General features: G+C 40.8%; 1 protein-coding gene and 1 long non-coding RNA gene across 10 annotated transcripts in view; one reads left to right on the forward strand and one right to left on the reverse strand.

Moving 5' to 3' along the window:
• Positions 1-13028, reverse strand: part of LOC124163189 — a 92350-nt gene extending 79322 nt beyond the window's left edge. Inside the window, exon 1 of the long non-coding RNA XR_006865725.1 lies at positions 12754-13028. This is a non-coding gene — a long non-coding RNA (uncharacterized LOC124163189). The remainder of the gene's footprint in view (positions 1-12753) is intronic.
• The window catches only part of LOC124163187 (polyhomeotic-like protein 2), a 404958-nt gene that overhangs the window by 366938 nt on the left and 16141 nt on the right, over positions 1-21879 (forward strand). For 5 of the 9 annotated variants that reach the window (XM_046539913.1, XM_046539918.1, XM_046539915.1 and 2 more), the window contains exons 2-3: positions 20045-20191; positions 20868-21140. In XM_046539913.1, coding sequence (XP_046395869.1) covers positions 20060-20191; positions 20868-21140 — 405 coding nt within the window. In that variant the 5' untranslated portion in view covers positions 20045-20059. Of the gene's footprint in view, positions 1-18824; positions 19078-20044; positions 20192-20867; positions 21141-21879 lie in introns of those variants that run through there. The other 4 variants (XM_046539921.1, XM_046539916.1, XM_046539914.1 and 1 more) reach the window with 3 other exon arrangements.

The following is a 21879-nucleotide window of genomic DNA, read 5'->3' on the forward strand; positions in this document are numbered from 1 at the left end:
AGCATTTTGATGGGTTTGGGTAGAAAAAAGCACTCGAAAGTAATGCTGGCCGTCAATTTCCCCTGGGGTGCAGAGTTCGGCCTCTATGAATATGTTTGAAACCTATGGCTATACGGAAAGTGCTTCCGCGCAGCGTCGGGGACCAATGGGATCTGGCGGGGAGGAACGCGTCCCCCACCCGCGAACCCAGCCCTCCCCGTCTCCTCGACGCCACTTCGGCCTCTCTGCCCCCTCCCGCTTGTGTCGTCACCCAAATTCCTCTTTCCCCATTGCGATAGGGAGCCCACGAGGCGGAGGGGGGAGGGGATTGCGTTCATGCGCAGAGCAGAAAACGTCTATTTGCCCGCTTCTTCTCGGGAGCTGTCGGTCCCGCGATTTATGACCTGGGCGGGTTTCGAAGGCTGTGTTTGTCGGCGGCGGCCTCCCCCCTGCCGAGCGGGGAAGTGGCGAGGACTTGTACACGGTGGAGAGAGAGGGTCGCCGAAAAACGCGAGCCACGTGACTGGGGATATCGGCCCTATCGCTTCGCGGTGGGTTGTGGTGGGGGGTGCCGATCTGGTCATGTGCCGAGAGGACGATAGTCGTGGCGACGCACAGTGGAAAGTCAGTCGGAAAGAGTGGCGATCCGGGAGGAAAAAATATCTCAGGAGCAGTGGCGCAGCGAGAGGGGGGGTTTTGGGGGATAAACCGCCCCCCGAACTCGGAGAAATTTTTAAGTTTAATCCGTTTTACTTAATTGGATTGATATTACCAATATAATAGCGTAGGGATAAATAAAATACTCCTCAGAAAGCCGTAAAACTCACCATTTTAAACAATTTATTTTAAAATTCCGCAATTTATTTATCTCGCACCTACCGCTTATCCTGGTGGGTATACCATACCCCCACACACACCGGTATTAGTTGCACCTAAACCTCCCCCCCCCCTGCCTTAATTCCTGGCAGCGCCCCTGCTCAAGAGAGCTGTATTGACGAACTTTCACAATTTAAAAAATGTATTTTAAACAAAATGGAACTCTTCAAGTGAAACTGCCAGTTCAAAGTGAACTTATTAATCTTCTATTTTGAATGTATGAAAGAGGATGTCAGGATGCCAAGTGAGTTAAATTTTAAATTGATACCGATAACGGATATCAGTCGGGAGGGAATGGAATCCTCGAGTGAGAACGTTGGTCTCCCATGGCAAATGATGGTCATTACTTATTTAAACTTTAGATTTTTTCATTACACTTTAACTAAAAGGTTTCGTACTTTTTTCGGATAAATTACCATTTAAGTTGCGAGGGCCAGGCTCCCGCCCATGACCCATGCCCTTGATTGGGGCAACATGCCCAGACGGGACTCGAACCCGCGACCTTCGGTTTGGCTAGTGGTTGCTTTACACCACGGCTGCAATGTAGATTAGGCACTGTTTTAAATAGATGCGGAGGTGGTCATTGCTGCCGTAGACCGGAAGAATATCCCGGATGCGTTCCTTATTTTGCTTACGCTCTTTCTCAGCTGTTGGCTTCCCTGACCGGCCGTAACTAGGCTCCTCCAAGTTCTTTTCCCCCTTGTGGGTGTGTGCGTGTGAGTGCAACTCCCTCTCTCTCTCGGGAGGTTGTTATCGTTCTCGGCCGCGGCTGTTTTCTTTTTGTTTCCAGAAGTTCCCACGGAAGTTTCTCCCGCTGTTCACTTGGTCCGTCCTCCGCTGTCGTGGCTCGCTTCACCTAAATTCGTTCTCTTGCTCCGTGGCTTGAGACCTTCGCGTTGCATCGCCGGGTCGTTGACCGCCACCGCGAAGAATTCACTGAGGAAAGGGCCGAATTACGACGCCCACCTTATCTATCACGGAAATTACTTCTCTTTTGGTGCTTTAATTACTTAATTTAATCGATTATTCTAAATCATCCGATTTGGCATCTACTTTGAATGTAAAATATATTATCTGTAGCTTCATCAAATATTATTACGGGTTAAATGGAAGTACGACGCAGATTACTTTACGGAATTAAAGTCATGTGGCGAATTTCGCGACCGTGAGTAAAAAATAATATTTCCACAAAGCTTGTGAGATCGACAGATAACGGAAGACTGAGAATGAAGAACGGTCTCACAAGCATGAAGAGAAATTCGAAACAAAAGGATACGAATAAACCTACCGTACATGATGCGAAGAGAAAGCGTCTGCTAGTTTAACCTCAACAAATATAAACGATGAAAAATATTAAATTATTAAGATTTAGGAGAATACGTATTTTCGATGCTGCCTATTGAACGTTTCGAAGGGCTTTTAGAGATCCAGGGAAGAGTGGGTGGACGAAATACTCTTGAACAAGATTGGAAGTCTTAAAAAATAAGTAATGTCTTCGAGAAAGAGATCGGTTTACTCGCATACAGCAATGCTACCGTTTTACAGGGAAAGTAAATGATTAACATAGACGCAAACATAACAAAAATACATAGAAATTACTTCAAAATACGCAAGTTAAATGCGCACAGCTGTGGAGTACGCCAAGGTAAAACTCCGATGATTTGTAAGACATTTCGATCAAGTTTAGTTTTTCTTGGGAAATGAGACATCGCAAGCTTAGGAAAGGGATCAATATTGTCGGGCAAATAGTTGCGGAGAGAAGACGTACGCGAATTTCGTGCGAGCGCTTTACAAGGGATAATCTTGGGTTAGGCATATGGGCTGAGGGTTGAAGGCTAAAGGGTAGAGTAGTGATATATTAATCAGGAGATTAGGGAATGAGGATGTATCCGACTGCGCGATTTGATCAATAATGTTCTACCAAATGCCATTTTAAAATATTTGCCATCCTATACGGCATCTTTCGAGGTTGGAAAGCGAATTGAGAGAACAGAGGAAATGGATAGTTCAATCCTTGCCCATTTAAGTTGATTTATTTTCCAATTAATGTAGCCGACAACTTGAACTCAAGTGATTTGGCTTAATTTACAGAATTCGTTCAACTATTGAAGTAGTTGACCGGTGACTCACCACAGTGGTACCTCCGTAGTAACTCTAAAACTGTAATGAACTTTATATTTGATTTTAATCGGGAAAACGTGCATTAGTCAGAATTTTTCGCGTGCTTAGAAAAACTACCATAACAACATTCATAAAAGATCTCGCAGTTAATTCTTGTCGAAAGTGAAAAACTACATTTCATTCACCAATTGGTCATATATGCTTTTGTGTATTTTATTCTTCGTCGTGCGGTATGTCGAAAAAAAATTCTCAAGTATAAATTTGAATGTATTTTTGGAGTGGTGGAGTCCTGTCATGTGCCGTGTTTACTCCTTGCAGGTGTTTACCCAATGATTGCTGTATCATTTATCCTCATAGGTAATTATTGTGTGCTATTTCAAATTTGGAATGTGCAAGAAAATTTTAGCGTATTTGAGGACTGCAAAGTTTCCACACACTAGTGGATAACAATTTCTCACGCATTTACACCGAACATTCCATGATGCTTACATCTGTGTGTTGTTCGAGTTTGTATACGCAAGTTATTGCTTTGTTAGGCATTCCAATGCTTCAAAAGGGTGGGATGTGGTTGATAAGCTTCTGTAATTTTCTGGAGAGTTCACCTTCCTGTGATAATTGTGGTGACGGAATATCCATTTTTGGTTGTGCGCATTTGGTCACGTTTGGCGATAACACTAGTCTGGGATAACTGGGATATCTAAGAGGAGTCCTGCACTACGGTGATCTTAGAACCGTTGAGTTCTTTCGGTGACATGTAGTGGTAGAATCCTGTCATATGCAATATCAACCCCTTGGCGATGCTTTTTTCTTTCCTCTTTAATTATCAACGTTAGATTTAAGTGATATTTTATTTTTTCGCACGGTATTTAAAAAAATAATAATGTAATATAAAATTACTATCTAAGGTTTGCATTTTTGTATTACTCCCGTGCTTTTCATGTGGTAGTGTTGGTGATTTTAATAGCTTGGCAATGAAAAATAGCTCGGAGTACCATCAGCCAAATTCCATTGGTGGAATATAAGTACACTTATGTATTATGTAAGGCGTCACAATAATTTCACGGAATTCATTGGAAATATAGCAATACCCTTCACCTCATAGTGTAAGTAACAAGATACTAAGTACACTTGCTCAATTGGTGGCTATGAGTGCCGTGTTAACAATGGAACGTATTCAAAATGCTTTGGTCCAATTTGCCTTCTCTTATTGATTCAATGATTAATCTAGAAAATAATATTTTTTATCACTCATACCATTTTTGCCGTGTTACAATTTTACATTGCTTGCTGTGAAGGCCTTCTAGAACCCAATGTAAGAGCTCATCATGCCAACTTACAGTATAGAAGGATGATACATACAGCATAGAAGTACACCGGGACTAGCCACGGTGATAACTTTACGGGAGTCACCCGCATCCCGGTCAAAGCGAATGATTTTTTCCTTTGTGGATTTTTCGCACTAGAAGGAAGATCAACATCTATTACGCACCATTTTAAACTATGGATACATAAGTATATGAGTGTCATTCCAACAGTCGCAAATGCATACAGATTTGATGAAGTCTTTGTCATTTACCCTTAAACTAAGTGACACGGCATTTTATTTTTGCCGAAATAAATTTATGGAGACTAGAATGATACCGAAAAAAAACTCGCAAAAAATGGGTTACCCTTTATCGAGTATAGGGGCACCACTTAATTCAATATCAATAGAATCCTCATCCCGTGTCTCTTTTTCGGGTGTTCATAGTGTCTCGGACCGAAAGGGAGGTAATTAGGTTAGCCCGAGTCGATGGCGTGTCCTCCATGCTGGTCATCAGGAAAGGCCGAATGAAGAGGTTTCCATGAAATTGCAGAATGAACTTCCAAATGAACTGTCGTTTTGGATCTACGTACTCCTGGCGAATTTGAAATGTCGCCTACGAAGTATTAGCTTGGCGAGCGCTGACTGCCTGTCCGTCCGCAACTAGCCTTTTCCACGAGTGGAATTTGAACATAACGTCTGTCAGATAAATGCTTTTCCTATCTGCTGAAGTTCTATGAATTCTAACCCACGATATCCATGTCGTGCATGGGGAATGACCTCCCCTTGAGTTTTGGCCTGGTCAACATCGCGCTTGTTTTGTCACCTAGCCAAATGAAAGATGGTGTGTGTGTGTGTGTGCAATGAGTTCGAACCGCATGGACTTCTTTTATATTTTTCATCTTTTTATTGCGGCGTACCTCCTTTTAGGATTAATGTTTCGTTTCTTTTCTGGTACCTATGCCTAAAGTTCTTGGTTCCGTTAACGAAGCAGTGGTGCTTACATGTAAGTTGTATACATTTTTACATCCCTAAGCATTCCAATCTCCGTATTGTATGAATCTAATCTATGTATTCAGAGGTATTTCTGCTTTCTGAAACAGCCTTCAAACGTAATTTCGAAAATCATGAATCCATATCTACAGGAGCTATATGTTCTCATTCTCTGGTGTGATTGCTAGTTATTTGCCTTATTGTTATTGGCAACGACATATTTTTTATATCTTTCCGTGGATACTTTTTTCTCGCGAATTTTTCTCTTCTGTCCACATAGAAACTTCAATATTCATGCTTTGGTAACAATAGAAATAATCCGTGTGTTATATGGAAGAAATTGCCGACTCAGTGTCTGCAGTCTCTTCTTACTCTGCAGTATCTTCTTTTTCCACGATGGTTTTTTTCTTTCAGTTGACTTGTACTTTGGAATGAGATATTTGGAAAAATCGTGAATTTTGACAACTGAAAATTCGGACCTGCCCATTTAGTATCTTGAAGAGGCGTTGAGGACGGAGGAATTTGATATGTGGAAGTTCTTGTTTGTCGAAACTCAGTAGCTTTATCAGCAATTTCTGCACTCGTTAGTGTCATTACTGATGGGAATTCGTGAGGTGCTGTGGCATTCCAGGCATTCATTAGTTTGACATACAGCTGATGCCGTCATACCGTGAATTCTGCATTTGCGCAAGTCTCCCTCGTTTGCCGAATTCATTATTCCACTTATGCCATCCCATTGAACGAAGGAATACTTTTGTTATATTTATCGCAGTATTTCCATTATTGCTGGTACCACTGTATCGAGTGTGACCGTGCATGAATCCAAAATTCATTACTTCGCATATTGCTCTCTTTTTGATAGATGTTCTACGGTTAAGGATGTTACCAGTGTTCAGCTAATGTAGTGTTTTTTTTATTATTCATGATGTAACAACCTTATAGGCCACATCTTGAGACATGATGGCCTGATGAAGACAATCGTCGAAGGACAAGTGGAAGGTAAGAATGGAAAAAAAAGACCCCGAACAAAATATATGGAACAAGTGAAGAGAGATGTGAAAGAGAAGAAATACGTAGGTGTGAAAAGATTAGCTGATAGGAGAACTGAGTGGAGAGCTGCGTCCATCCAATCCTAGGATTGTTAACCAGTGATGATGATGATGATTCATGATGTATCATATCCTCCGCTAAATTCAAGTTTATTATGTACGCATGAGCTTTCGATGGAATAGTTTTGAGCTTAAGTTATATGAATATGAATGTGACATCAAATCATTAGATATGGTGTACAATCACAGAAGTTATATTTGTTCGGAACAAAACTTCTCTTTACTTGATCGACAGTTTTCTTATGATTCGATTTATAATTCACTTGCTGAAATCACTTGCTCAGTTAACCTTTTTTTAATTAGAGCCTTAGTATGTTCTCACGTTATCAGCGATTTATGCGACTCATCTCGCCCTGTGAGTCACATTGTCGTCCGCGGCTTAAACATCTCCCGTTGTAGGACTCGCAAATTCCTGTGCTTTCAGCTGCACTCCCGTGGGATTTTAGCCTTTTCGAGCCTTTCCTTTCACTGCTGGATTTATTTTTGGGCTGGCGATATGCGGCGGCCCGCCTCGGGGCCGTCCGTCGGGTGGGCCGTTGTTCCCTCTGACCCCTCGGCCACCACTCCCTCGCGTGGGCCCCTGCTCCTCCACCCTCACTCAAACATTCGCACTCGGTGGACAAATAAACGGCTTTGGGAGGCGGCGGAGAAAGGCTGGCGACGGGGTGTGGGTGGAAAGGCTGCGAACGTACTTAGGGTGTGTCGTCATACGTGTGGAAGCGCGTTGGTCTAAGCCCACAATGCATTGCAACGTCGATGCGTCGATCCCCTTTCCATCTCCATTTCTCTCTCATATATCGTACTTTGGTGCATTCCCCTGTCCAATGAGTGTTTTCCCTCCTATTTCGACAGGTAATTAATATGTTTTATATACATTATTTCACATATTTTTGCTAATCTTCAACGCCCCGAAGACAGCGCATTTCTGGCCTTAAAAGCAGGAGAATCCAACAACCGCATCCTAGGTCGATCAAAGTCGAATAAATACACCTCCTTCTCTATCTCCATACCCACGTATCTTTTATTTGTGTTCTTCACTATTTTTAGTCTCTTCTCTTTGTTTGGATTGTTTATGTGTCGCGTTTGTTACAGCGTCACTGTAAATGGCAGAAGTTCTGTTGGCATGTGAGCAATTACTTAAATAAATCAATACATGCTCTTGATTGTGGCAACCTACCCAGGATGGACTGGAACCCGCGACCATCGGTTTGGCAGGAGAGGACCCTGTCGCCTGCGAGGCCGGCAGTTATTGAATATAATCCAGGGTCGATGATTACATTTGCCGTTTTAAATTATTCTGCTGATTCAGGAAGATTTGCGTCATGTCTCAAGAACTACCGTTGTTCCTCTGCTGAGACAAATCTTGAGAAGAGTTTTCCTAATGTAACCTTTTTCCCTTGGGTCACGTATAGTATTATCGATCCTTGACTGTGGTTGTCCTCAGTTTATTTTATCGTCGAAGGAGTAATCCTGGTAGCCCAGACTGTGCTCCAAACGTTAGCCGCACCCATTTTATCCCAGAAGGTAGGAATCCCGAAAAAATTAGACTAACAATTGTAAGCCGAAAATGTTCACATCCTACCGCTAAGAATAGGGTTGAAATTTATTGCAGGAAGTTGGTAATCGCTGAGCTGTGCCCATTGAAACAATCTTATGTGTGGATAACTGTATGCCGCCTAGCCGGAAGCGGTATCTGTAAACCAGTTGGTTGTATACTTCAACATACCGCGATCCGCGGTCCTATGAATGTGACTCGGGCGAGTGTGGACTGCTTTTCGTATTCTGCTCATGGCTTAATATTATAATAATGTCGAGCAGTTGAATTCTATTGACTTCAGTGCCATTGCTATTCTATTACTATGATTTATACGGCTTTTATCGTCCACATGAATGGGAAAGTAAATTGGTGGTACTCTTCTAAATAGCGTGAATATATTTGTGAGTTGATAAAAAATCGGCGGTGAATACTGTTACAAGGGCGTACCCAGGATCAAAACTGTAGGGGGGTGTGCCGTGGTCGTTCAATTTGTGATAAAGTGAAGGTTAAGGAAGGAAAATTTTCAAGAAAATTAAAACAGCGCTTTATTAGTAAAAAATATTTCTATTTTTATTATATGTTTTATAATAATATCACTTTTCTTGGATTTTAATAAAATTTGTTCAAAACTTTCGTCTTGAACTTTACTTTTGAAATTTACTTTTGCCTCTAGGGGGGGCTGCTACTCCCCAATGGGTACGCCCACGCCCAGAATCAAAACTAGGGGGGGGGGGGGGGGGGGGGGGGGCAAAACAGCTGTGGTCGTTCAAGTTGTAACTCAAGGTGCACAGAAAAGGTTAATGGAAGCAAAATTTAAGGAAATTATGACTGCAATTTATTAGTTTTATAATTATTTGCTTGAAAAAAATAATGATTTTTACTGTAGTTCCATGTCTTATGCTAATATAATTTTCCTTCAAAAGGAAAATTTGTTCATAACTTTTGTTTTGAACTAAATTTATTTTCGCTTCTAGGGGTTGCCCCCCCTGATCTCAACACAATGACAATGATACTAATTTCGTCTTTATTATTCAAGCGATTTAGGACAACATTGCCCTCTCTTACAATTTACTTGATTGACATTCACAAACATGGATGGTGGTCAAGCCACCCAGGCGGGATTCAAACCCGCGACCTGTAGGTTAGCAGTCGGGGACTTTACCCCGGCGCCACCGAGGCTGGCCAGCTGGAACATCGATGAGGAACAGCAGGAGACACTTTTACTTCTAGCCGAAAGTATAACACGTTTTGATGAGAGAAAAACGCGGAGTGCATAGCGAGGAATTATAGTGATCGCATTCGCTGCTTATTCTCATCACTGCTGGAAACATGGGCGTATCCAGCGGGGGGCAGCGAGGTGCTGTGATAACGCACATATTTCATCGCATCTAGGAAACATATAAGAAAGACTTCAGCTAATACCTCATTCGCATTACGATTGTTCCAGCGATTGTCGGAACTATCGTGCATTCACACAGCGATGGTTAAAACCTGTGCTGCTCTCTAGTGCTGACATCTAAAGTGAACGGGAAATTGACGGTTAGCAAAGCTGTTGGGGTATCCAGGGACAAGATATTACTGTGTTCTACGTGTATTTACCGAATAATTTTTCTTCCGCCCATATTCTTCCTTCTCAGGACAAATCCATGAAAAAAATTGTGCTTCACGAGCTTTTCGTCTTTCTCTTGTCGCTTCCTTTTCCGGTCTCCCAGCGCCTAACTATCGTAAAGTGGCAACGTTCGGAACTACGTCAAATATTGTCAGGACATGCATTCACACGGCTAGTTCGGCCAACTATCGTTTGGAAAATCGCTCGAATAATCGTAATGTGAACGAGGCACAACTGGAGAGATTTGCTGGGGGAATGTGAGGGCCGCAGTTGACCAATCTAAGGGTTGCAATAGGATTATGATTGAATGAGTGTGTTTCGTAAACATCAGTGCTGGCGTAGAAACATATCAGGGAATACGTCGATTGCTGATGGCTTGTCCACTCGTTGGGGAGGGGAGGGGGTTTGTATGTTTCATCGCGATGTTTGATTCAAAATCAGCACAACGTCTATCGGAGTGAACTCGGGCGTTAATGGATGCAAAATGTTTGTTCAAAGTTCGATCTTTCGATTAATCGAAGGGGTGCTCTTACATTAGTGACGAGAGAAACATGTTATCCTTTCGCCCTTATTGAAGGGATTGACGGCTGATTACCCGCTATCATAATTGCTTTTAGATCTCGACGCGAGTGATAACCGGTTCATATTTTCATTGCATGGGAAATTTATTCTTTGCGACTGTATCTGCTTGACCTCAAGGATGTTCGTTATAGATGTTCTTGGTAGAAGTGATTATCCAAGCCCTTCGTGTTGACGAGTACTTTTGCCTGTTTTTATTCGCTTATTCATACTTTCCAGAGGCCACGGAAGTAATTTCTCGTGCGGGAGTTATTTTAACGTTTGTTATATCGAATGAAATAGTTGTGCGAAATACACGAATGGTAGGACATAACGAGTCGGAATTTCATAGGTCGTTTTATTTTTAATTTTCGGCAACAGTCACCTCTGCACGGTTATAGTTTCTTATTGTCCGCCGAAAACGTCATTGTAAAAATTTCGAAATTTCCCCTCTCATTGCGATTTTCAGGATTGAGAAGTACGCTTCTGCGTTTTCTGTAATTCGGGTCGTTAGGCGAACTCTCGTTACTTTTTATGGGTCTGTGGGTTTATCTTAGTAATTTAAAATAGTTTATTCTTTAAAAAAATAAATGGATAAATACAATATTTATATGCATATTTGGAAGTTACGTGCCCCTCAAAGCAAAAGGCCTGTACCTGCTGGTTTTTTCTTGCATTTATCAATTGATGTAAGAATATTTCGTTGTATTAATAACAATATTGAAACAAAAAGTAAACAAACTTTTTTACGTACAAAAAGACTGGCCTAAAAAGGAAAATGGTACATCTACATTTACATAATACCCTGCGAGCCACCTCTAGGGTGTTTGGCAGGGGGCGACCAATCACCAACATGCAGCATGCAAGAGGACTGCCACATGCACACCGCACGGTCATGGAAATATTACGCATACTAGCAAAATATACATGCTTATTCATAAAAAACTTGCTAATGGTTAGTAATTCCTAGAGTAAATACATGCAAGGTTAGAACTAAGGAAAAAACATGCAATTAGTCATCCAAGCGAGCGACGCCATTAATTCTATGAATTGAGACAACTTTGCTATCCTTAATAGTACGAGGGAAGAATGGCATTTCAAATCTCTCTGTTTTGCCGTCTATTTCTTTTATTTTATTCTCATGATCACGTCTACCATAGTTCGATGGTAAACGAAGGATATGATTCACGTCGTCTGAAAAAATATCTTCTTCGAATTTCCTAAGTAAGTTAAACCTATACTTCGATCTACGCTCCTGTAAAGATTCCCATCCTAACTCGTGTACAAGCATTAACTAAGCACATTTTCAATGCTTACACTAGACATTGCCCATCGTTTAGCCAATCTAAGACAATTTGGACAAAATGTTGCCTCTTTAATTTTTTTAGGTAGTTTATTATAAAATTTTGGTCCATTGAAAAAAGGATCTTTTGAAATTCATGAGGCACGCTTAAGGTTTACGGACCTAGTCGCCCCAATGACAATTGTACATAATATCTATCTATCCATTAGGCACATTGCCGATTATTCCATAAAATATTTTTAGAACATATGATGACAGTACATTTTTCTATCATCGGTATTAGTACTTCCGTGGGCGGATGTTTTGGTCGTGAACATTTTTTATTTGAAAATGGCAAGTTTTAACCGTGCTTACTTCAGAAATCCATTTTATATTGTATACATGATTCATACACACGTCTCTGAAAAGAAGTGCCTCTCGTTTGTTTATTCAGGTGCCCTTCAAAATTTCCTTGTTCGATAGTAGGTGTACATGTTATCGCTGTGAGATTTATAGTCGGCGTCCAACAGATATTCGTGGTGGTGAAAATGTTTCGCGTGCCATTTCGACCTCACGTCCACCTTAGTCTCATTGCTGTTTTGAAGGAAATCCCCCAACACGAGTGCACCCGAGTTTGTCTCTCCTCTGCTACCCATCCGTCCAATCTCGATAAAGTGCATTCAAGACTAACTATCCGCCTAACAGTAACAATCAGGGAATTAACTCTATGTAAACGTTTAAATTTCTTTAGATTTTGCCATCTTGGACCTTCAAGTGGGTTAGTTCACCATCGCTGTTCGCAATTCACAAGTAACGCCATCAGGAGGTCATGACGATAATTGGGCCTCATTGATTTAAAAGCATTTCAAGGATTCATAATTTTGCGATTTAATCCTTTTTTCAGTCTCAAAGTAATCAAAATGTTATCGTCATAGCACAATGGAATAGAAATGATGGAAGTGGCATTAAAAATGGAATAATAACATAATAGTAAATTATAATAGTTGGGGTAAAATAAAACCTAAAGAATCATTCTACATATACACAATAGTGTGCGAGCCGCCTCACGGGTGTACGGCAGGGGGTGACCAATCACCAGCATGCAACATGCAAGAGGATCCCCACATGCGCACCACACGGTCGTAAACATATTACGCATAATAATAACAAAAAGTACGTGCTCATTCTATCAGAGGCAAAACTTGCCAACGCATAGTAATTCCTGTGGAAAATCCACGCAAAATGTAGAAAATAGTTGGGCTAACACGAAATTGTGGCGTCTGCCGTTTTATTTTAATACAACATTATGCAAGGTGTGATGGTGGGGTTTGTGGACAAATTTTTATATCGAAATTACGGGAAAAATTTATATAAATCAAACGCTACCTTTTTCTCGAACCAGCTGTCCAAAAGTAAGGGCCTCCTTTGACGACGGCGATGAAATCTCTTCGTTTGCTCGCCTGTTTACTTTCAGATTCATTACCATGGGCACCAAGCTCTTTCGTGTATTCTCAATAAGGTTTTGGGCATCACGCTCAAGGATGTCGGTATGAATCAAATATATTTGCGTCGAACTTCACGTGGGCCACCGAGTAATTTTTCGAAACGAGCGACCTGTTCGAGGAATGCTTCCTTATTTCGCAAGGGCCCACGTTTAGCCCTAGGATCCATGAGGACGCTATGCATGTCACTGGATGTTGGGGGTGAAATGTGGCAACGTCGCAACCAACACCACCGCACCGCTCGCCTCTCTCGCCCCCCCGCCCCACCTTCCTGTCATACCGACCAACCCCCACCCGACTATCTCCTCTGCCCAAGCCCCCAAGAAAATGCCGACTGCGAAGTTTTCGCTTCCCATCACCCCTTACCATTTCCTTTTCTTCTCCGAAAGCGCATGATTGATGCCCGTTATAGCTAGTGGATAGAACGGAATGCTAACCCTCTCGTAGACGAGCGATGAGTCGGCGCCAGTTCGTTCGGGGGTCGAACTCGCGTAATTTAGGCGACCTAACGCTGTCGGGGCCAAACGCTCAGTGAGAAGACTTCTTCGTGGTGATATGCTGAAGGGGATCGCGTTTTAAGAAAAAAATTCGGTCCGTCAACGTTCCTGGAAATCAGGTTTAGTGGTCCAGATGATAACCAGCTTAAAATATAGCGGTTTCCTCCGTGAAATTTCTTCCTAAATTGTGCTCGTAAACAAGTTGTATCTCATTCCTTCTGCTGCATTGTTGTATTTACTGGAAAAGAGTTATAATCATATCTTATAGGGCATTATAACCGTCTGAAAAGTATTTTCCCGAGGAAAGTTTCCTAATGACATACATATTAGTGTTAAATCTGAGGTTGGTAGAATCCCAATGGGGAATGAAAGAGAGTAGTAAATTTGCGCACAATTTCAATGTTGACAGTCCCGGTTTCGACACTTGGCAGTGGCGTAGCCAGGGGGGTCCGGGGGGTCTGGACCCCCCTCCCCGAAATATAAAAACACAATAATTGTCCTTCATAAAAGAAAAAAATTGAAAAATCAGGAATTTACAACATTTTTCTTGAACAAATGAAGTTTTTTTTATTATTAAAAGTGTTCAAATTAGTTTAAAAGCCATTACTTAGTGCCCAGTTTTTCAAAAAATGTTCCCCTTGGTTTTGGACCCCCCTCCCCCCCCCCCCCCCCCCCCCCCGAACGAAATTCCTGGCAACGCCACTGACACTTGGTGTCATAATTAAGGTTCGAGACCGGGGTCGGTCAACATGTAAGTTGTGTGGTAATTCACGAATGTCCTTCATTCCCTTTTCATGGAGATCACAAGGATTGAGTTTAATTAAAACCCTGATGCTTCTCCTTCGTGTATTAAATTTAATGGAATAAACATTCCAATAAAATACACCGTAGAAAACAAACGTGGTATTCAGTCAATGACAGCATTCAGATCCATCGCGAGATCCAGAATTTTGCCATTTTAATCTTGATTACATTAGCAGTGGCCCATATAATCGATCTAGTATGTATTCCTCCGAGGAGTCACCGTAGCACTTTTGAGTACCTCGTGTGCTTTACGCCCAATGGGCTGTTGCGCTGAAAAAAATATTTCTGTAACTTAGGAAGTATAGTAATGCTTTAACGAGTAGCATGGGAACAATGCCTCTCTCTGAATTGTTCTCGACATGCAGTGTTGCGTTTTCTCCCTCCAATGATCATCCCTCTGAAAATTATCCACCCCAATATGACATCAATTTTGTATACGCCCCCGTGCCGTTAAATTACTTACGTTGTTATATTTTCCAACTTTCAGGAGGAGAGGATTCAATGTGGGCCCTTGCGGATTTTTGTATGGAGAGATAAGGGGGATTTTCCACTATATAGATATGAGATGCGCAAGTTTCGCTAAGAGGATGATTTAAAAAATGTGGGAAATTTGGAATAAATATGAAAATTGCGTTAAATTATACTTTCCTTATCATTATGTTGGGGTAATTCGCCATCTTTCGTAATTTAGGAGGAGACATCCCTGCCAATGGCGTTGATGTGAAAATATAATGATTTGGTGAGGAGTGGAGGGGAACCTACCGAGTTAGATATGTTGTGTTTGTTCTCGTGTCGGTTGTACAGAATGGGGTCCTTGGAATGTATGGAATATAGCAAGGATATACGATCTACGTGGGAGTGTAGTAGGAGGTGCACCAGGGGCCTGTGACCCCCTCCGAAACGAGGAAATGTTTTTTCCATATAGCTGTCTACAGCCGCCTGATGTTACGTTCCCATTCGTCTAATACAACTGTTTTTCTTTCCTATTTTATATTTAACATTTATTAAAAATTTACAACCAGTATCACGGGTTGTCCATGTTTAAATTACTTAACCTCACATTGATCCCCCCTCCCCCTAAGTTATCATTTATGCACGCTGCTACAATCACTGCTATTTCGTTCTCATTTCTAATCAACTTTTTACTTCATTACTCTCGCGGTAACAGTTTTATTTTTTTACTATTATAGCGAGTTTAGGGCAGTAAGTATCCAATGGAAGATGAAGTATCTCGCGTGTAACGAGATGTAATCCCGCCCCCACCGGGTTTTCGGCAATCCTGAGACTTTCTCCCATTTGAATTTCCTTGTCTTTTAAGTAACCGTAAATTGCTATTATTTATTCCGTCGTCGAGAAGTAGCGTCGCTGGCCTCGCGGGCGGCACGTGGCGTCCCACAACTCGTCTCTGCGCTGGCACATTTTCCACCTTCCGCCTCGCGCGCTGTGGGTCAACTTTTCCTTCGCACAATATTTCTTTACCTCCTCCGCGCCCCACCATCCTTCTTCAGTCCCACGTGTCCTTCTCCTCCCTTGCACCCCCTCCCTCTCCCACTTTCCAAAAGTTTTCACCAGTTTTCACCCTCATCTAACCCTCGTTTACTTCCCAACGACCCACGCATCATTACCAGGTGTTACCCCTTGGGTAAACTTACGCTAGAGCGATTTTCGGCTTCATAGGATCAAGATTGTAATGGAGAAATCCGACAGTCTGATCAAGGTCGCTATATTTCTATACATGGGCGGATTCGGGACTTTTTTTTGGGGGGGAAGGGACAAGGGTCTGACTGGCAAACGGTCTCCTCATATTTGAGATTAAATACAGCATACAACAATTATGGGACGAGATATTCTCTTTATATTAATATGAAATTAAAAGATTTAGGTTCTGTAATGTACAAAACAAAGCTAACATAATGATAACCATATTAAAAATCTTGTCCACTTTCACCCTGTGCAGCCACCCGCCTATGTTTCTTTACCATTATATTGGGGGATATAGGTACTATACGCCCTCCTAATGTGGGAGGCGGCATCAGGATGATGGTGGTGTTTGATCACCCCCTGCCAAACACCCCAGGGATGGCTCGTGTGATATTATGTTGATGAAGATCCCTTGCGATGGTAGTAAAGTGAAAAATGAAATGATTTAAATCCATATCTAATTATCGAAGTCTGTTCTGGAGCGGTTCATTGCATGTCCATATTCGCTGTTTCCTAGGACTAAGTTTGTGATCATGTGTAGTTTTGTACTGTCCTTGGAATCGAACTAGATGTTTCATTTCAGAGATTCAACCTTTATTTCTAGCATCTTCTTGATGTGCATTATAATTTTTATTCATATTGACAGAAAGATAAATGGTTCATTGGTCACTGTGCCCCATTCACTTAAGTATAAAATTGTAATTCCCTCCGTTTTACCAACCAAATATAGTGGATTACATTAGATAAGTACTTCACGCTTACTACTTGCATGATCATCTTGAAATTTTTAGGGTGTATTGCGTATGCCATTGTCAGTATGTACCTGTATTGCAAATATAATAATTTAACTTTCTAGAAAATACTGAGGTAGGTAATATATTCATACTTGAGATACATGTACAATTTGTAAAGGGTCTTCTTTGAAAACTTTTTATACACTATCTTACCCAGGCTAACCCATTAACGGCCAAGGCTAATATTCGGTAGAAATTTTTTAATTTATCATCATATTTAGTCTTAATAGACACTAAAAAAGAAATTTTGAAAAATTTGAGGCTCTAAAAAAGTTATTTATGCCAGAAAAATAATGGTGCGTTATCGCACCTTTGGCGGAATGTGGGTACTTCAGTTATAACATACCGTGAAAAACTAAAATCTTTTTCTTTTCCTTTTTTCTTAATTTATAAACACATGGAAACGCATAAATTAGTATTTAAAATCATTAAGTAACCGTTCATACTATAACAAAACCCTTTTATTAATGAAAATTATGAAAATTATTTGGATGTAAAGGTATATTACATTTTACCCAAAAATACATATTGTGCCTATACATTACCTATACCTTTCCTTGATACCTTTTTCTCGTTAATATGACCTGCATTATCTTCTTTAGTGTCTGCTAGTAAAGAATTACGATATGATTTGTTTTTTTTCGGATTTGATGCTCCTTCTGCATGTATTTCTTAGTGATTGCCATAACTGAATCGGTCACCTTTGATTGATGCACGATATATCATCTTTGAGAAATCAATTGGAGACATTTTGAGCCAACTAGCCCTCCTATAGATTTTCCTTGAATTAGATAACACACTTTCCAGTAAATTGGTAAACAATGTCCACTTTTTCCCTCTGATTTTGATTCTATAATTCGCGTTTGTATTATCGTGATATGTACTCCACCTATGGGATTATTGCAATCCCCAATGACGAGAAGTTGGGAAAAGTTATGTCTTTTCTTTCAAATGGTAAATTGGCAAAATTGGTAAAATTTCTTTCAATGGTGTGCTGGCCACATTTACAACAGAGGATTCATTACATTTGACCACGAACAATTCATATTACTCGTCAAAAGCATAATCAATTGGACCTCTAAGTTTTTTCCAAAAGCTTTAGTGTCTTCAAGCGGGAACTTTCCAGTTCAGTTTTTCCGAGTGGTTCAAGTTGCAAAGGATCGCCTTTCCTTCAGTGTTTGGAACAAGGAACATGTATAAGAGAAGTTGTCAAAAAATAACCGATGCTGAGTAATATCGGGAATTATTTTCATGAGATGTGAAACAACGATAGCTCCCAATCCTACCTTCACTCCATTAGGGTTTGATTGATTTAGCCCCTCCATACGAAAACAAATTGGATGAGGTAACCATCTGAAGAGCGAAGGCACCATAATTTGAACACTAATCAAACCGATTTATTTTTTATCATCATTTTCGCTGAGTGGCGTCCAAAACACGGAATCATTTGCCCAACCTTAAAAAGGTTATGAGAAAAAATTCCAAACTGCAAAAAATTAGCATTCAGCATAGTAAATATTGGTCTCCACTTTTCAAATTTGTCCTCTTTGTCGAGGAAAAAAGGTGGATATTTTCCTTTATCTCTTTCTACTCATAGTTTGACGAACTAATTCAACCCATTTTTCTTTATAATATCTTTAGACAAGTACAAGTCCTGCTGCGGGAGCATATGATACCCACAGAGAATCAAAATCTCAAGAAACTTTTCAAGCCTGCAATACCAATTGTAACTGATGCCTATTGCTATCAGTAACATACCTTTTTTGAAAAATATACCATTTCCTCCAAACCTCATCATCTAGAAACAGGAGGAAAATGTCAGATGGTGACATACTTCCAAATTCACGTCTTATTTTTTCTTCATATTCCTTCTCTTTAGATATTGGACGACACCAAAACTTAGCATCAATATCCTTTTTCAAATTTGGAAAATTAGTCCCTTTTATTAGACGACTGAATATCTTTTTTGGTTTTCCTAATTCCTTCTTCTTCTTGCGCACTCAGCCGGTGCTCCACTATGCCATCGCCTCGATGCGTTTCCAATGTTACCGCGATGTCATTGTTAATCGGCTTTGCAGTTCAAATGTTATCATCGATGTCTTCTTCATCAGTCAAGTTCTTAACGTCTGGCGGTATTTTGACAACATCCGTGGCGTCATCCACAGAATCCAGGGTTTCCTCTAAAGTGGTCAAGATATCTCAGTGGGCATACACCTTAAGAATTCTTTTATTATCCATCTACAGTAGTCTCGGAAAATTTGATGAAATGAAGAAGATAATTTTTTTCACTCCTACATTGTCTGAAACGTTGATCTTGAAGCTGTATGATCACCCAGTTACACCCGTCATGCCTAACGAATCCGTATAGACCTATGAGACTAACTTTTTGAAGCCTTCTTCTAGTGTTGGAAGGTAAGATCCATTGATGTCTACATAGCAGTGATCCGTTTCTGAATGACCAGCGCTGTTTGACAAACTGTACATTACACACAGTTGAAAACCGATAGGTCTCGTGGCGGGGAATCGAGCTGCTCATTAGTACGCAATGACTAAATGAAGCCACATTTTAGAAGACGATTCTTTGTGCACTCGTAAAAAAATATTAAGTTGATAGCCCTCGATGAGCAAGAAATTTAGTAAACTTGAAAAATTATAACTAAATAGTCACGTCAAAATTCTTAAAGAAAATGGTTTTAAAAATAAGTTTATCATCTAATGACTAATTTACCATGGAAAAACTATTAAATAACGGAGTAGATATTTTCCCCCGAACTAATTAAAAAATGGTGCGTTTCTCTAGGAATGTTTTTATGTTCATCTTGACTAGGATTCTTGGAGGCAAGGTGTGATGATAGTACGAGTAAGAGTACTTGGTCTCAAGATTGCTTGCGATATTTGATCTTGTTAAGCAATCTTTCTGCTTAACCTCTTCCAAGTTTTGCCATAACTCTCTTGTCACCTATTTATAATCATGGGAAAAGTAAAAAATGCAACTAGCGTAGTATAATCATGAAGTAATTGGCTCTACAAAAGATTACATTGACTTAGATTTTTGATCACTCTGCCATGTCAAGTATATTGATGCCCATGGATGTATCACAGCCCTGAGAAAGGTCAGCCTATGGCTCACAATGTTTAAATTATGTTGCCTGATAAACATCTCACTTAATGTGAAACTAGCCTCCCATGATACTTTTTATCAACATTAAATGAATGTCAGATGTCTTTATGTCTTAAGTAAGGGGTATCTGTACTTGATAAACCCTGCATATTTCAGGAGAGTTGTGAAAAGTATTCAGATTGTAGCAATTGTATATTGCAATTGTGATTTTGTTCGAGAACGGAACTTTACCCCATATCATCCCTTTTTTGCCCTCAGGGCAACTTCCCGTGAATGATGTGTCATCAGGGAACTCTAACTGGAGGCGGTGGTGGTGCAGGTAACCAGGGCACCACTCCCACGTCGATTGCACCTGCGCCGCCGCCATCACCACAACAGCAGCAGGTGCAGGCCACCCAAGTCCAGGTGGGTGCATGACCCGAGGGGAATGCGAATAACTCTCCCGTCTCTGGAGATCTCCACGTCATCAATTTATTAGAGCCTTATGTAATGCCTGCTACAACCATAGAGATACATTTGGTTATTGTATTTTGTTAAGCAATCCTCATTAGTTCATTGGGTATTCCTCGGTTCATTAGTTTAGAGGAATATTGGCTGCCCTCTTTCTACACGTGCCATTATTTTATTCTCAAACCACCGGATACAGCTCTTATTGGCCACTTTATACCGGGGTATTCAACAAATGTAACATAACAAGTAAACATACACAAACAACCATGCACTGGAGGGGGGAAATTACCCCGGGTGGGACTCAACCTGCGACCTCTTGTTTGGCAGGTGAGAATGTTACCCTGCCGCCACCGAGGCTGGCAATTATTCTTTTTTATGGGAAAGGTTGACTTACCATTTTTTTTAAATTTGTACAAATAAAATATTCAAAAAGTAATATTTAATGTAAAAATTTTGTGAAATTTAATAGTACCTATTAAAAATTTCAAAAATAAAATCCTCCCCAGGGACATTAAAGGCATCGCTGCTTATTGTATTGCCTGAATGATTTGAAGCCACGAATTCTATAATTCTGGATGGAATTGGCATATCTTCTAATCTCGGTGCACTTTATTCTCATGTGACGCCACAGATGCAGCAACAACAGCAAGGAGGGGGGGGAGGGGGTGGCGGTAATGCTGGCGGTGGTCAGGGAGGAGGAAATGCTGGTGGCGTTCAGCAACAGCAGCAGAATGTCGCCACGGGTCAGAATGCCAACATGGCCACCATGTCAGCGGCTGCAATTCAGCAGACGCAGATGCAGCAGCAGCAACAGCAGATGGCACCACCGCAAGCCCCCACACCACAAACGCTCACTCATCCGCATTCGGCGATGCATCAAGTGAGCGAATGGGGACATGGAAGGGTCAGTAAAATCTTTCAATTTACGTAATGGCATCTATTTCCTTTATTCAGCCTGCGGGCTAGAGCATCCCAGCCTCATAGAAGTTTTCACCTTTACAGTGCGTTCAAGAGTACTATCTGATGATAAATTTTTGTTTTGCAATTGGTGGTGTAGGTAATATCACAGAGGAAGGAATTACCAGTGCTTTCCGAAAAGTTTAATAGAAAATAAAACTAGTTCTGCTACTGAAATGTAGGCACCTCTCTGATGAGCTCTCTGCCACTTCAGCATTGTACAAAATCATTCTCTGTTGTACATTGGTGACCTTGATCTAAAAAAACATCAACCGTAAATTGTGCTATGATGCTCTTTGAATCAAGCCCATAATTGAGGCATATTTTATGAAGGGCTTTTAATGGTTAAAGGCTGGGAAGTTAATCCTCATCTCTTGCACCTGTCATCAGGCGTATGTATTTACTTGGAATTCTAAACGGATATCTAGTGTTGATAACAACGAAGTTAGTGAACAAAAGGTACTAAGGCTATAAATCAACAAGTACTCTATTTTATTAACTCCAAAAATTCGTTTAAAAATTGCTTACGGACAGAAAAAATGAAGATTTTATTTCCAAGTATGAAAAAATTGTATTATGCAACAAAATATATCATTGCAAAAACCAATGGCAGTATGACCTATTCGCAACGGATACCTGGGGTGAGGATGGTCATAAATGGGTGGGAGGGTCGGGCTTAATTGCCG

The sequence above is a fragment of the Ischnura elegans genome, chromosome 8 (assembly GCF_921293095.1).
Source record: "Ischnura elegans chromosome 8, ioIscEleg1.1, whole genome shotgun sequence".
NCBI classification, from domain to species: Eukaryota; Metazoa; Arthropoda; class Insecta; order Odonata; family Coenagrionidae; genus Ischnura; species Ischnura elegans.